Here is a 14679-nt window from a genome sequence, read left to right on the forward strand (position 1 = left end):
TAGCCATTTGACCTTGAGCAAGTTCTTACACTTGGTTTCTCATCTGGAAAATGAAAGACCCACCCTTACCTACCTCACAGAATTGTAATGAGATTCAAAGTGAGTCACATCTACAAATATGCTCTGTAAACCAGAAAGTACTACAAAATGTGAAAAGTGAAAGTCATGTCATTCTGCAGACAGGATTCTGGTAGTCTGAGCATTATGTCAGGGCAGAGAGTTGGAGAAAGGCCTGTATTTATCATTCCTTTGGCCAGATCCACCTTTTTGTCTATATAATGACCGATTCATCACCTTAGTGGATGTGTCTAAGATTCTGCCATTTCAGCCCACCAACTTATTTGGTGCTAAGAGAGGAAAACCATTGCCTGACTGGTGGCTACAAGGGGCTAGGAAGATGTATTCATTTTCAGACATGCTATTTTCTATGGAAAGCTTAGTGATGGTGAGTAAGGATGGACTGTGTATGTGGGCACTGTACACTCGTGCCCAGAACTTGTCACACACTAGCAGTGAAAGGGTCTGTACTGAAACTACCCACTTCAGCCCTGTGCAAGGGAGTCATGACCTTCAGCAAGGAAGCGAGTGTTCATTGCCACATACTAGTCATTGCAGAGAGGCCCAAAAAGAAAATCCCTCGAGCAAACCAAATCTATAGAAACTGAGATTTTAAAACAGACCAGTTAATGTGTCTGTGCTTGAGAAGAATGTGGGTGGATTTTCCCTCAGAGGTTAGGCTTTACAAACAACTTCACCATAGGAATTCTTTAAACACCAAGCTCCTGGTGCATTTGTAACTTAACTTTAAAGCTTTACAGACTGTTAAGTGAACATATCTGGGCAGGAAGGAAGCTAAATCTGTTGTTGCCTTAGTGCTTATTGGGAATGCAGTTTTAGTAACAAAGAAAACAGTTCCCACTAGGCCAACATCAACTTCACTTTTCACACAAAGTGGCAGCTAAAATCAAGAGATTCAATAAGAATCTAATTGGTTAATTATGATTAAATTATTGGTTAATTATGGGAAAATAAGCTGTTGGTTAATTATGGAATTAGAATAGGAAATGATTTTGCTCAAAATGTGTGCCTATTTAACAAATCTGTAGAGACAGAAAGTAGATTAGTGGTTCCTAGGCCTGGGGGGAGTGGGGAGGAATGAGAAGTGACTGTTAATGGGTCCGAGGTTTCTTTTAGGGGGGATGAAATTTCCTAAAATTGGACTGTGGTGATGGTTGCTCAACCCTGTGAATATACTAAAGAGCACTGAACTGTATACTTTAAATGGGCGGATTATTTGGCATATGAATTATATCTCAATCAAGCTGTTTTTTTAAAAAGTCAAATTGCTAATAAATTGTAGAGCCAAGGAAAACATTATGGCTGTTTAAAAGACAAAAATCACATCAAAACTTTGCTACATGTGGTTTCGGATCGATATGAAATAGTGATCATTTGAAATATATTAAGGCAGAAAATATTTGCTTTCTTTTAGTCAGAGTATTTTAAAAGACTATCTCAGCCAAATCATTGAAATTTAAATGTAATAAATTAAGGTGGCTAATAGTTGAAGCCAAAGTCATGGACATTTATGACCTAACGAGTAGTCTATGTTCCCTACAGATTTATTTAGAATAAAAATCAGCAGCACTTACACAATAATGATTAGAAAACTGGATTCTCACTGTCCATCGTGTTGCCCTAAACTGATCTGGTTAGGGAAGGCTGGAAGGTTGAAGTTGGAAAGGATATGATCTCATCCTTATGATGTAAATATGCGCTGATAAGAGAAGATAGAAATATTCAGATTTAAGCTGTGAAATGGGGCTCTTGTATAAGCAGCTTCGTATCTCGTGATATGTTTATCAGACGGACTACTCAGTTTTGTCTGCCCAGGAGAGAACCTTTGCCCTTTCCTGCCTCGGCAAGATAGGCCAGGCCACGGTAGCTCTAATCTCCTGGTTAAAGTCCTGGCTCCAGGGCTTGGGGCTTGCCTACGGCTCACTGGTGGCCATGGAGACTGTAGATTGAAGTAAACAGGAAGGGAACTGGCTGGGAGATGTAGGAATTTCTGGCTCAGTGGAAAGAAGGCAGGGAGCTACCAACACCTGCCTAGCAAGCCTTGCAATTTGGAGGCTGCTGGTTAGGGCTTCTTAATGCACCAGAAGACCCTGACTGGGCCACTGGCAGTTCTTTGCGGCAAGAGGCCCTACTTTGGTGGTGTTTCTCAAACACCGTTTTTTCATTAATCACCACCCACCCACCCACCTCAAGGAGACTTTTAAGAGATTTTTTTCCTAATTGTCCTCTTCTTCCATGAAATGTAATACCACAGATATTCATTCATATTCTCTGTGTGTATCTGTTTACATACTGCGGTACTCCCACACACACAAGAATGAATTTTCAGCCCCGAGAATGCATGCCCTGGATGGATTGAAGGCTCTAGGCCGGGCCTTTCTCTTTGTCCTCACATTTGGAGTGAGTGGTGAGGTCAGTCACACAGAGAAGGTGGACAGGGTGGCCCATGCCCATCACTAACCATAAGAAGCCCTGACTCCAGGTTCCAGCACGACTAGAGGAGTGTCCTCTCAAGTCACATTGTCCCCGCACCATCTGTTCAGCCTGCCTGCCATCCTCCGGGCTCTGCCACCACCTCCTCTCCCTGGCAGGAGCCCTCTGCCCAGTGGCTGGCTGACTGTGATGGAAAGCAGGGTCCTCCATCAAAGCAGCAGCACAAGTAGAGGCATAGCTTTCCCCGCCAGCAGGTCACTTCCTTCCCATGCTGTCCTCCAGCCCTTCCCAGCTCTAGGCCTCTCCCCAAACCCTCACTCACTGTTCTCTCTCTGTTCCCTCACCCAAATGAAAGCGTGAGATTTATCAGGTTCCCCAGTCTTGCAATGACCTTTATACTCTTCATTTCACATTTCTTTAATACCCTGCTCACAAACTCTTCAAAGTTCTCAGAAAGTATCTCCCCTGCCCTCACAGAGAAATGGATTTCAGAGACCCCCAGCACATACAGATGGCCACTGCTAGAACTCTCTAGAACCTGGCTTCCTTGTAATTAAGAGCTACAGGACATACTTCTATCTTCTCTGCCTTTCCAGACTATGAGAGCATTCCTAATGCCCTCTTCTACTTGGAGCTGGGAACATGAAGCCAGGCACAGCATAAACCCCTGGCCCTGGGATCCACAGGATCATGACCCTCTTTGTTCCTTAGAACCCTCTGACTTAGATCATGGGCTTTTATTTCCAAAAAAGTTAGCAAGTTAAGGGGCCTCTAAGATGGTACCATCGAGTCTCCCCCACCTTTGTTGAACACCTGCTCTGCTCCAGGCACTGTGCTAGGCCTTTTCACATACATTATCCAATTCAGTATTTACCCCCTATGAGGTAGGTTCCCATATTACAGATAAATAGTCACAAGAGAGGTCACACAAGAGGCTGAGTCACTTGCCTAAGTGGTGAAATCAGGGCTTAAAGTCAGGCCTGTTTAACTCCACACCACTTACTGCATTGTCCCAGGGGAGAAAACATGTTCCCACTTGAGAAAAACATTTTTCCCAGCTGTGTACAGAGGGGCTTCACTGTAGTTTACCATTCTCAAAAGATGACATAGTTAAAAGGGAAGAAGGTGGGATTTAATTCCAGGTGTGTGTTCCCTCGGTGCGTCTTCCCCAAGATCCATGTCTCCGGCCCGTCTGTGATTAGGCCTTTAGGACAAAGAATGACTTTTCCTCTCCCAGGCCCCACCAGGTGTTCATGCCTCAGCCTCCTGCCAACAGGAAAGAGGCAGAAGCCCCATTCTTAGAACTTGGAAGCAGGAGCAAAGCAGAAATTGCCACCAAGTTAGCCTGAGGGCAAGCCACGTCAGCGGCCCTGCCTGCACGGGGGTGGCAGGTAGCAGGGAGCCTGGTGGGTTTACACTGATCGCTGTCCCTTTCCTGAGCCCCTTGCAATATTCTTTTTTATGAAGAAGAAATAGCACATTGACTTGGGATTTAGTCATATTTCATTCATCCCTTTTGCCTTTTCCCTGGCCTCTAAAACCACGAGCCTGGCTGAGGAATTCAGGTCCACAGTGTAGGCTTTGAACAGCTTTGTGTAGGGAGAGGTTTTGAAAAGAAAGGAAAGTGGTATCTACTTGTCAGATGGAATGTGTTAACAAATCAGGGAGGAATGCAAGGACTTTAACTGTTAGGGTCCCTTGGCAGTTTGGGTGATGAATCATCCAGCGTGGGTACGGATTCCTAACAAATGAAGCCTCACGATGACATCATTCTTGCAAAATCATCTGGGTTTCTGTTGTAGGCGCCTGACAAGTTCTTACCTTGGGGATTTTCACCACATGGCGTTTGTTGTTGTTTTTTTTCCCCCAGCCACAATTAATACCCATCATGCCTTACAATTCACCCACTTTTCTATCAACTGGAATTTGGCAAACTAGGACTTTCACAAGTCTGTCTCACTATCACCCCTCCTACAGGGCATTCTTGGGACACCTATGCTTCTCACCTGATCACTCAGCACCCAGCCTCCTGATAGTCCTGGGTTCAGTCAGGCTGTATTTCAGCAGCGAGCCTGGGCTTGCACTAGTCTGAGGGCGTGGACGTGATGAAGACCACAGAGGAGTGCAGGGGCATCTAGGAGGGTACCTAGCCCAGACTCGTGGGATCAGGGAAAACACAGTGCTTTGAATATGGTGCCAGTCAGCAAATATATGATGACTAAGTTAATAACTGAGTTGAGTCTTAGGAGAGGAGTAGGAGTTAGTCTAAGGATGAGTTCAAGGGGAGATATCTCAATGAATGAAGACCCGTGGTTACAATGTGTGAGTAGGAAAAAGTAAGAGATGAAACTGGGTAGGTGGGCGGGAGCGCCTCATGTGCCATGCTAAGGAGCTGAAACGTTATTCTAAGAAAGATGAGAAATGATCAAAGGGCTCTGGGCATGGAAGTAAGGTGGCTTGATTTACAGCAGTATGGAGGATGGAGTGGAAGGGGCCAGACTGCGGACAGAGAGACTAGTTAGGAAGTTAACGTGGTCCTTTAGAGGTGATGTGAGCATGAAGTAGGGCAATGGGGTAGGGATGAAATGAGAGGACAGATTAGCAAAATATTTAGAATTTACACTTGGCAACTGGTGATTATCCAGAAGACCCCCCAGATTTTCAGGGTGGAGTTGCCACAAACTGAAAAGATAAGAAGAGGCCCATGTTCAGCCAGAGTTATCAGTTCGATTCGGATATGTTGAGTTAGAACTGCCTGCAAGAGACCTGCGGCTGGTCGAGCTGACTCACAGGTAGTTAAGATACACGAATCCCAAGACAGAGGAGAGTGGGGGCTAAAGATAATGACTTAGGACTCCTCATATTCATAGCAGTCAAAACCATAACAGCACAGTATTTGACACACCCAGGAAATTAGGGGACATGAGAAGGGCAGTGGGTGAAGGACAGAACCTGAGGGAATACCAATGTGGATGGTGGGGGAGAAGGAAGACAGACCATGGCAGAGACAAAGAAGGAGGATCAGAGAGACACGGGGGCCCAGGAGGGTGCCTTACTGCTCTGTGCTTCTCTCCCCTCTAAACCTTATGGTTGTCCTGTTCCTCATAAGTAAGCTCTTCCTCACCTCCCCATACAGCCCTTATAGGTGAAAGCGGCTCCTGATCCCAAAGCACATTCTTGCAGCTTCCAGCCATCCCTCCTCTACCCTCCTGAAGAGATTCCTGCACCTTCATGGCTCATACAATTCAGTTATAAAGCCTCAACTTCCTTTCCTGGTCATTCTCTGTTTATCTAAGCCTGGCATCTACATAACCATTTCTCTCTCCACACCTCCCCCCAATGCTACCATCACAGGATGACTTGAGTACCGTGAGGATGAACCATCACCAAGACTCACAGTTCCTAGATGCCCCCACCTCCAGGGACTCTTCACCTCCACTCCAGCTTCCCGTTCCCATGACGACTCCCAGGAAATGGTTAATACCTGGCACAGCTTCAGTCCTGTGGGAATAAACCTCACATCCTACTCTGACCACAACCAGCTCTCTCACCTCTTCTCCTACACTTGTGTTCTCACTTAGGTTAGACTCTCCAGTTATTCATCTGGTTATTCTTTTTTTTATATAAATTTTTTTTTTTAATTTTTTGGCTGTGTTGGGTCTTTGCTGCATGCAGGCTTTCTCTAGTTGCTGCGAGTGGCGGCTGCTCTTCGTTTTGCGGTGCACGGGCTCTAGGCACGTGGGCTCAGTAGTTGTGGCACATGGGCTCAGTAGTTGCGGCACGCGGGCTCAGTAGTTGTGGCACACAGGCTCAGTAGTTGTGGTTCGCGGGCTCTAGAGCACAGGCTCAGTAATTGTGGCACACGGGCTTAGTTGCTCCACGGCCTGTGGGATCTTCCCGGACCAGGGATCGAACCTGTGTCCCCTGCATTGGCAGGCAAAGTCTTATCCACTGTACCACCAGGGAAGCCCCATCTGGTTATTCTTTCCTGAAATCTTTACTCCCTTTGTACCTTCCCTCTTCCCCCACACCTGCCCAGGGCAACTCTGGTCCCCATTCTCTTCTCTGCTCCTGCCCCAAGCACACAGAGGGAAACGGGATCCCATACAGAAGAACATCATTAAAGATTCACGGTCTTCACTCTCATCCCTGTAATTCTTCATCGCTATAGAAAACATAAGCCCTTCTCATGGGGAAATAGGAAAAATTGAGCAGTAGCCCAAAGCCCAATCTCTCTCCCAAAATAGCTTCTCCACCTGCTCTATTGCTAGATTTCCACACAGATGTCCTTGGTACAATCTTGACTGCCATTTACCACATTTAGTCTTACCTTGGGCAAGTTACTTAACCTCCTTAAATCCTAGTTTCCTCAGTTTTAAAATAAGGATCCCCCAGGCTTGCTGCCAACCTCCATGGCACTTTGTGCAAATTAGAAGGCGCCTCTCTGAATAGGTGTAGCTTTGGGAGCTGAGCACAGCCTGCAGACCCACAGTCACCCCGTCACCGGGGCACCCTCGTGCAGAGCCACCTTGTATGACCAGACACTGCAGCCCCAGCTACACCCACCTCCACAGGGTTCTTAGGGAACAAAGGCGATCAGCTACACAGTGCCCAGCAGAGAGGATGACCCTGAGCAGAACCTCAGCCAGAAGAGCCCTTGCGGACCACCTGGACTTGTAGGTATGCTCTGCTGAGGTGGCACCTGCAGCCATTTCAGGCATTGCCTGCCAGCTCCAAGAGGTTTATCACTGTGCTCCCCTCTCTCGTCAGAGAGCAGACCCCTGAGAGACTGGGACATGTGCTGCTAAGTTCAGTGAGAGAGCAGACCAGGGTCACAGTCAAGGGCTCAGGCAGGCAAGGGGCAGTGGGAGGGAGCAGGGAGTGCGGGCAGCTAGACAGAGAGGATGGTCTGCAAGGGAGAAGGGAAATGAGCAGCCTGCCTCCCCAGGGCCACACTGCCTCCCCCCAACCGCACACCCCAGCTCTAGGTGCTGTCCTTAGGAGCACCCACCTCTCAGATTCTCCCCTTGTGGTCCTCTCAGCAGCTGCTGATGAGTGTCATCCCTACGCCACCAGCCCTGCAGGGTGCCTCGCCCTCCCCCAGGCCCCCACCAGAGGGCTCAGGTACTCCATAGGGTGTTTTGCTCCTTCCACTTCACTGTTAATCCATCTGCCTCCCAGGTCCCACAGGCCAGAACCCCTCAGGACCCAGGAGTGTGCAGGCCCTCAGGAGAGCAGGAATTTCAGAATGCTACATCCATTCTCTAAGAGCGGCTCTTCCTTAAGAGGCAATTATTGTGAGAAGGCAATGAATAGTAGCCACGTGGGTATTTTTACTGAAGAAAGATGAATTATGTCATCACCCCTTTTGGCACAAAAATAATTTTCAGTAAAAGGTTAAAGCCATCATGTTGTATCAATGAGAACTATTCCATTATTCCAAGAATGATTGATTGGAAAGTACTTTACTTACAGGAAAATCACAGTGATACAATACAGCTTCTACTTAAAGCGCTTTCCATTAAAAAAAAATTATAACCAGTGTATAAAAATAGTTATACTGAAGATGTGAATCAACAGCCGAGTAATTTATTGGCATTTGAAAGCCCTGTGCTATAAATAGATTCAACAATGAGACTATCAAGTAACTCTGGGCTGTGGCAACCTAACCTCCATTTTTTCTGACACAAAAGAAAGTCACATGTAGTTCAGCAAGGGACATCTGACCCCCTTGGAAGAGATCACTGGAAGAGAAAAACACGATGGAACTAGGACCATGAGTCTGGCCAACTCAAAGCGCTGGGTGAGGCAGTGGAAGAGACACAGGGGACAGAGATATGGTCTCTGCCCTCAGAGTTTTCAGGTTGTCCCAGACTGTAGGCCTGTACATACAATCGTCAGTACAATGTTTTAAATGCCTAAGAGAAGTGCAAATGAATGTATCACTCCCTTTCTTTCCCTTACACTCTTCCGTGAAAGTTAAATAGTACTTTTCTACCTTTTCACTCATAAATTTCAAAGAGCTTTTCCACTGTTGGATGTGATGTGACTTTTAAAATAGTATTCACTGGGGCTTCCCTGGTGGCACAGTGGTTGAGAGTCCGCCTGCCGATGCAGGGGACATGGGTTCATGCCCCGATCCGGGAAGATCCTACATGCCACGGAGCAGCTGGGCCCGTGAGCCATGGCTGCTGAGCCTGTGCGTCCGGAGCCTGTGCTCCGCAACGGGAGAGGCCACAACAATGAGAGGCCCGCGTACAGAAAATAAATAAATAAAATAGTATTCACTGGCCTTCACATCTTTGAGCTGATGGCCCCAGGAGTCTCCCTACTTCTTTGTGCTTTTGGAATGAGGCGAGACTGCTGCCCTCTTTGCGAAGAAGAATGTGGATCACCACCCCTACCCCCACCATCTCACTTCTGGTGAGAAGGTGGAGACTGGGGCAGCTGAGAGTTGGCCCATCAGCAGTCATTAACTGAGCATATACTACTTTTAAGGACTGTATAACTCTGGGGAGTCATCAGATAGGAAAGAACTAGCCAAGATTTCTGGCCTCTCAGAGGAGTTTAATACATGGGATTGCCTCAATCAAGGTTCTTGGTTGAAAAATCGAACAGCTGTGTTACTGACATGGGGCACTGGACACCATCACAACGCTGCCACTAACATCCCAGAGTTCAGTTTTTCTGCAGTCACTGTCACAGCCAGAAAATGTTCCTCCCAGTTCCCTGGACTTTGAGGAGGGTGCCACTGCCTAGTCCTTAGCTGCAAAGGAAATTGCCTCAACGAGATGGGGTATTTCCAAATGCAGGAAAGAGGTTCTCTCAATTCAGTTCACCCCGACTTGTAGTAGATGTCTACTTAACTAAGAAAAAGAGGGAAATCATTCAGAGGCTGAAATTGGCCCATTTGCAAATTCACACAGTGACCGATCCTGATTTTTTTTTTTTAACTTCTTTAGTAAAATTTCCTTTGTTAAAAATTTCTCGGGACTTCCCTGGTGGTCCAGTGGTAAAGAATCCGCCTTACAATGCAGGAGACGCGGGTTTGATCCCTGGTCAGGGAAGTAAGATCCCACATGCCCCAGGGCAACTAAGCCCACGCGACACAACTACTGAGCTCGCGCGCCTCAACGAGAGAGCCTGCGTGCCGCAAACTACGGGGCCCACGTCCTCTGGAACCCGTGCACCACAACTACAGAGCCCATGGGCCCTGGAGCCCGTGCACCACAGCTAGAGAAGAGAAAACCCGCACGCCACAACTAGAGAGAAGCCCGCGCGCCACAACAAAGAAACCACACGCCACAACTAAGACCCGACACAGCCAAATAAATTAACTAATTAAAAGAACAATTTGATACAAATCCTTCTTCATTTTTCTCTGTATTCTTAAAAAAAATACACACATACTCATAGACACAGGTATTTTCTTTCCTCTCTCTTCCATTCCCCCCACCACCCCCACAACCTCCTATCGATCATGATGCTGAAATCTTTTCTGGCTTAACTAATGGACATTTCTCCAGGTATGTGCATGTATTGCTAACCTTTTCGTATTAATAGCTGCATATTTTTCCATAATACAAATGTACGAGATTATTCACCCATTCTCCTATTTGATAGAAAATCACATTATTTCCAGTGTTTTGCCTTTGGAAACAATGCAGCAATAAGCATCTTTGAGCACATATCCCAATATTATAGGAGTTTTCACTTCTGTAGATTTCCAGAAGCAGGACTGCTAAATCAAAGGACACACACATTTTTTAACAAATACTGTATTACTCTTCCACATTCCTACCAACAATATATGAGAGCATCATTGTCCTCTCCATTTTCATCTTGCTGCTCTTGCTATCAATCTTACTATTTTATCAATCTGATGGGTAAAAAATATTATTTTAATTTGCATTTTACTTAATAGCTGATAACTTAGTATCTTTTCATGTTTACTGGCCATTTACATTTCCTTTTCTGAAATTGCAGACCCATATCCTTTGTCCATTTTTATCCTGCATTTGTCTTTTTCCCAGCAATTTGAAGGTGTTCTTTGAGTATTAGGAATATGTCATATGTATTACAAGAATTTTCACCAAATTTGTGCTTTTTAACTCGGATCTTTTTTTTTTTTTTTTTTTTTTTTTTTTTTTTTTGCCGCACAGCGCGGCATGCGGGATATTGGTTCCCCGACCAGGGCTTGTACACGCACCCACTGCAGCAGAAGCACGGGGTCTTAACCGCTGGACCACCGGGGAAGTCCATTTGGCTTTATTTAGTGTCTTTGGACATATTTATTTTTATTTTTTTAAATTATAATCTAATCTTTTTTTCATTATGGCTTTCGGGTTTACTGACTGGCTCGTGGTTTCCCTGCTTGCAATTATTCAAATATTCATCTAAATTTTCATACTATGTTACTGTTTTATTTTTTATATTCAAGCCTTTAACCTACCTGGAATTTAATTTTGTGTATGATGTAAAGAGGAATCAAGACTTGAAATCTTAGAGTTTGCCATAACTCTTCATATGTTGTAGTATTTTCCATGTTTTCATAATACACCCTCCACCCAGCTCATAATTTCTCTGGTTTCAGGCCTTTCTCTTGTCACATTGCTGTGTTGTAAACTGAGGGAGGGCATGTCTGTCTGTTTCTTTCTTTCTCCATTGTTTCCCTCAGGAAACACTTAATAAACAGTTGCAAGTCACCTAGCATAGAGCTTGACATATTTTAGGTACTCAGAAAACATTTCTGGGAGGAAGGAAAGTGTTGAATTCACACCTGAGTTACTAGGACTCCTTGGCAAGTTGAATATTGACTGCTTATCTTTGTTAACAAGGGGAAATGTCATTCTCCTTAAAGCCATTCAGTGTCTCATGAGTTCACTCTGGTTCCTCCTCCTATATCTTTGTTCTCTGAGGCCTTCCTTCTCTCTATAAATCTGTCTCATTTCATAAGGATTCCCCTTAGGCAGGCTTTCTTCAACCATTCCTTAAAATTCAACAATATTTATAAACTCTGCCATACTATTTAGCATTTAATCCACAATTGATTTTATTCTTTTTCAAGTACCCATCACTGTGCTAGGCACACAGCTTAGTAAATACTTAAACTGCAACTGAAACAATCATGCATACCAAGGTATAGCCTCAAGATTTGTTATGAAAGCTCTTGGGACTAAGGAAGCAACAAACTGGGAAAAACTGGAAAATGACCCTGAAAGCTGTTAAATACCAGAATGATTTTTCAAGTGAAATTGTATTACATTTATTTTAAATACATTTGTTGGATGAACACATGACTAGGTACTGCCCTACCTGAAGGCAGAGGTCAACAGACTTTCTTTGGTATTTTCTATTTCCATGGGTCCCTATATGGCCTTCACCAACTTGGGCCTTTGGAGATTCAGGGGAAATGGAACTAAGGCTTATATGACCCTACATTAGTTTGAAAATAACATCTGAATGGCTCTCACCACGTTCCGCATGAATTTTTAATGGAGAAACAGCTAATTCTAGGGCTATGGCAGAGAATATACAAGATGAGCCTGGAGCATCTTATAATGTCAGAAAATAAGAAAGTGCTCAAAAAATAAAATGATGGAAGTATGTCAAAGGGACACAAGTACCAACTGAAAGAACTCCCAACTGCCAAAGCTGGAACAATTTGAGCAAAAAATAAATAATGTAGTGCTGGATTATAGCCTAAGGAATAAAATAAATATCCCTGAGTTCATACTTATATAAGTGAGCAGCTGAATAAATAAATGAGGGAGAAGAAACAAATCTCCCATAGAGAATTCCAATTTATGGAGATACTCCATAAATGGAGTTACTCCACCCTGAGGGATGTAGAGCATAACTCCCCACCCCTTAAGTGTGGACTATACTCAGTGATTTGCTTCCAAAGAGCAAGTATAAAGAGAGAAAGTAACTTTACAATGGTGAAACCCGGCCAAGACTGCCTTAGCCAAGTGCTCAAGATTAACATCATCAGTGTAAGTCATGCTGACAGTGTGTACCCTTGATACGACATGATGAGAATGACACTTCACCTTTGTGGTCTTCCTCCCCAAAACCGTAAGACAGATCCCAACTGAGGTACATTCTACAAAATACTCAACCAGTCCTCAAAACTATCAAGGTCATCAAAAACAAAGAATGTCTAAAAAACTGTCACAGCCTACAGCAGTCGAAGGAGATATGACAACTAAATGTAATCCAGGTATCCTGGATAAGATCGTGGAACAGAAAATACACATTAAGCAAAACTAGTGAAATCTGAATAAAGTATGTAATTCAGTTAATATGATAATGCTATTATTTCGTCAGTGGTGACAAATGTACCATAATAATATGTTTACAGAACTAGACGTGGGGTATATGGAAATTCTCTACTATCCTTGTACCTTTTCTGTGCATCTAAAACTATTTTAAAATAAAAAGTGTACTTAAAGATTTTGAAAATACAGTTTGGGCAACAGATGGCTACATGCTTATCTCTACAACTGTGCTTTTAATTACAGGGCGCTGGTGACAGTTTTGTGGGAGCGTTGGCCTTCTACCTGGCTTACTACCCTAATCTGTCCTTGGAAGAAATGCTCAAGAGATCCAATTTCATCGCAGCAGTCAGTGTCCAGGCTATAGGAACACAGTCATCTTATCCATACAAAAAAGACCTGCCCCTTGATCTGTTTTGATTGCTATTAACTCCAAAATAAATATACCTGGAAATAAAGTATACTTGGGGATGGCCACTCTTAACCAGCAACTTACTATGTCATCTTCTCCTTTCTTTGCAAATACTATATTCATTTACTAAGTCATCCTCAAGCCTTCATTTATTTCTTTATAATGATGATTTCTTTGCTTTTCATGCAAAAGTCAACGACAGAATTAAGGATTCCACAACGAAGACATGTACAAACAATACCACTATTCAGGAACCAGCAAACTCTACTGCCAACACATCATGATACTATAATGTAACACCATACAGCAGAGGTTGCATACAACGGTGTCTGGAGTCAGAGCAGAGTGTGTTAAATAAGCGAAGGGGGCATACAAATTGGGCCACTCAAGCAGTTCCTAAGAGGGGCAGCTGACATTCAGCTTTGCCTTTAGTGTTGTTAAAGCTTCTGGTTTTGCAAGGGAAGCCAGAAGTTTGGATGTTTATTGAAATCTTTCAACGTTTAGGTATCAGCAACTGATTTTTTTAATTGTAAATACCACCTGTGGGCTGCTTTCAGCCCATGTGCTGAATAGACAAGTCATCTGCTAAGCCAGATTCTAAGTTTTTTGAAAAAAAAGGTGATTCATGCATGTCACAGACCCTTTACACTGGGCTTAGGTAGGATCAGGTGCAAGATTTTTCTTGTAACCCAAGACCACAATGTAGAGTTTCAATCTAAAAACAGCCAAGATCTCACCTAGTACTTTAACAAAAGCTTTAACAAAAGATGCCAGAAAAATAGCTGATTGACTATCATGCCACAAGCCTCGTAAGATTCAACAACTGTCTAATTTTATTTCCAGAGAGCTGCGCTCACATCCTCAGGAGATAGATTGGGCCACAGGGAAGGAACACCTGTTATTTTGGAACAACATTGGTTTCTTAATGCTTGTGGTCATGGTGAACACTCTATCCTTCTCCCCTATAAATGCAGTAGGATACGTACCAGCAGAGCTCAAAATGTGAGCTGATGCTTACCTTCAGCCACAAATTTGACAAGTAAAGGAGAAAATGGGCAATTCTGAAAATCTGTAGTAAACAATAGCTCGAGTGGGAAAGTGTACAGAGCTGGGTAGGGCAGGAGTCCTTATCTGACAGGGATTTCCAAGCTGTGTGGTACCACTGCCCCAGAAGCCCTAGCCATTAGCTTTATGGAAATACACTATAGCGCCTCTTATTAAAAAAAAAAAAAAAAAAATCTAGGAGTTAAAGCAGTCCAAAGCTGTCCTAGAAAATCCTAGATACTACTTTGCAGACATGAGTTTGAGAATATGGACCAATGGCATTTTTCTAACTATATAAGCACAAATCAAAAATAGCAGTTCTCTTGGTTTCTTCTGTGTTACAGCTGGCTCCCTTCTTACCATTCCTGCTCACCGCTGCCATCTCTGTTATTGCATGGGAGTTCTTTCAAGATCATTCTGGACTGTGACTCTGCC

General features: G+C 44.1%; 1 protein-coding gene across 2 annotated transcripts in view; it reads left to right on the top strand.

The window, feature by feature from the left end:
* Positions 1–14677, top strand: part of RBKS (ribokinase) — a 75139-nt gene extending 60462 nt beyond the window's left edge. The window contains exon 8 of one of the 2 annotated variants that reach the window (XM_024764556.1): positions 14589–14677. In XM_024764556.1, coding sequence (XP_024620324.1) covers positions 14589–14672 — 84 coding nt within the window. In that variant the 3' untranslated portion in view covers positions 14673–14677. Of the gene's footprint in view, positions 1–13034; positions 13280–14588 lie in introns of those variants that run through there. The other variant, XM_024764555.1, reaches the window with a different exon arrangement.
* Positions 14678–14679: the final 2 nt, after the last annotated feature.

This window comes from Neophocaena asiaeorientalis, unplaced genomic scaffold (assembly GCF_003031525.2).
Source record: "Neophocaena asiaeorientalis asiaeorientalis breed wild unplaced genomic scaffold, Neophocaena_asiaeorientalis_V1.1 scaffold345, whole genome shotgun sequence".
NCBI classification, from domain to species: domain Eukaryota; kingdom Metazoa; phylum Chordata; class Mammalia; order Artiodactyla; family Phocoenidae; genus Neophocaena; species Neophocaena asiaeorientalis.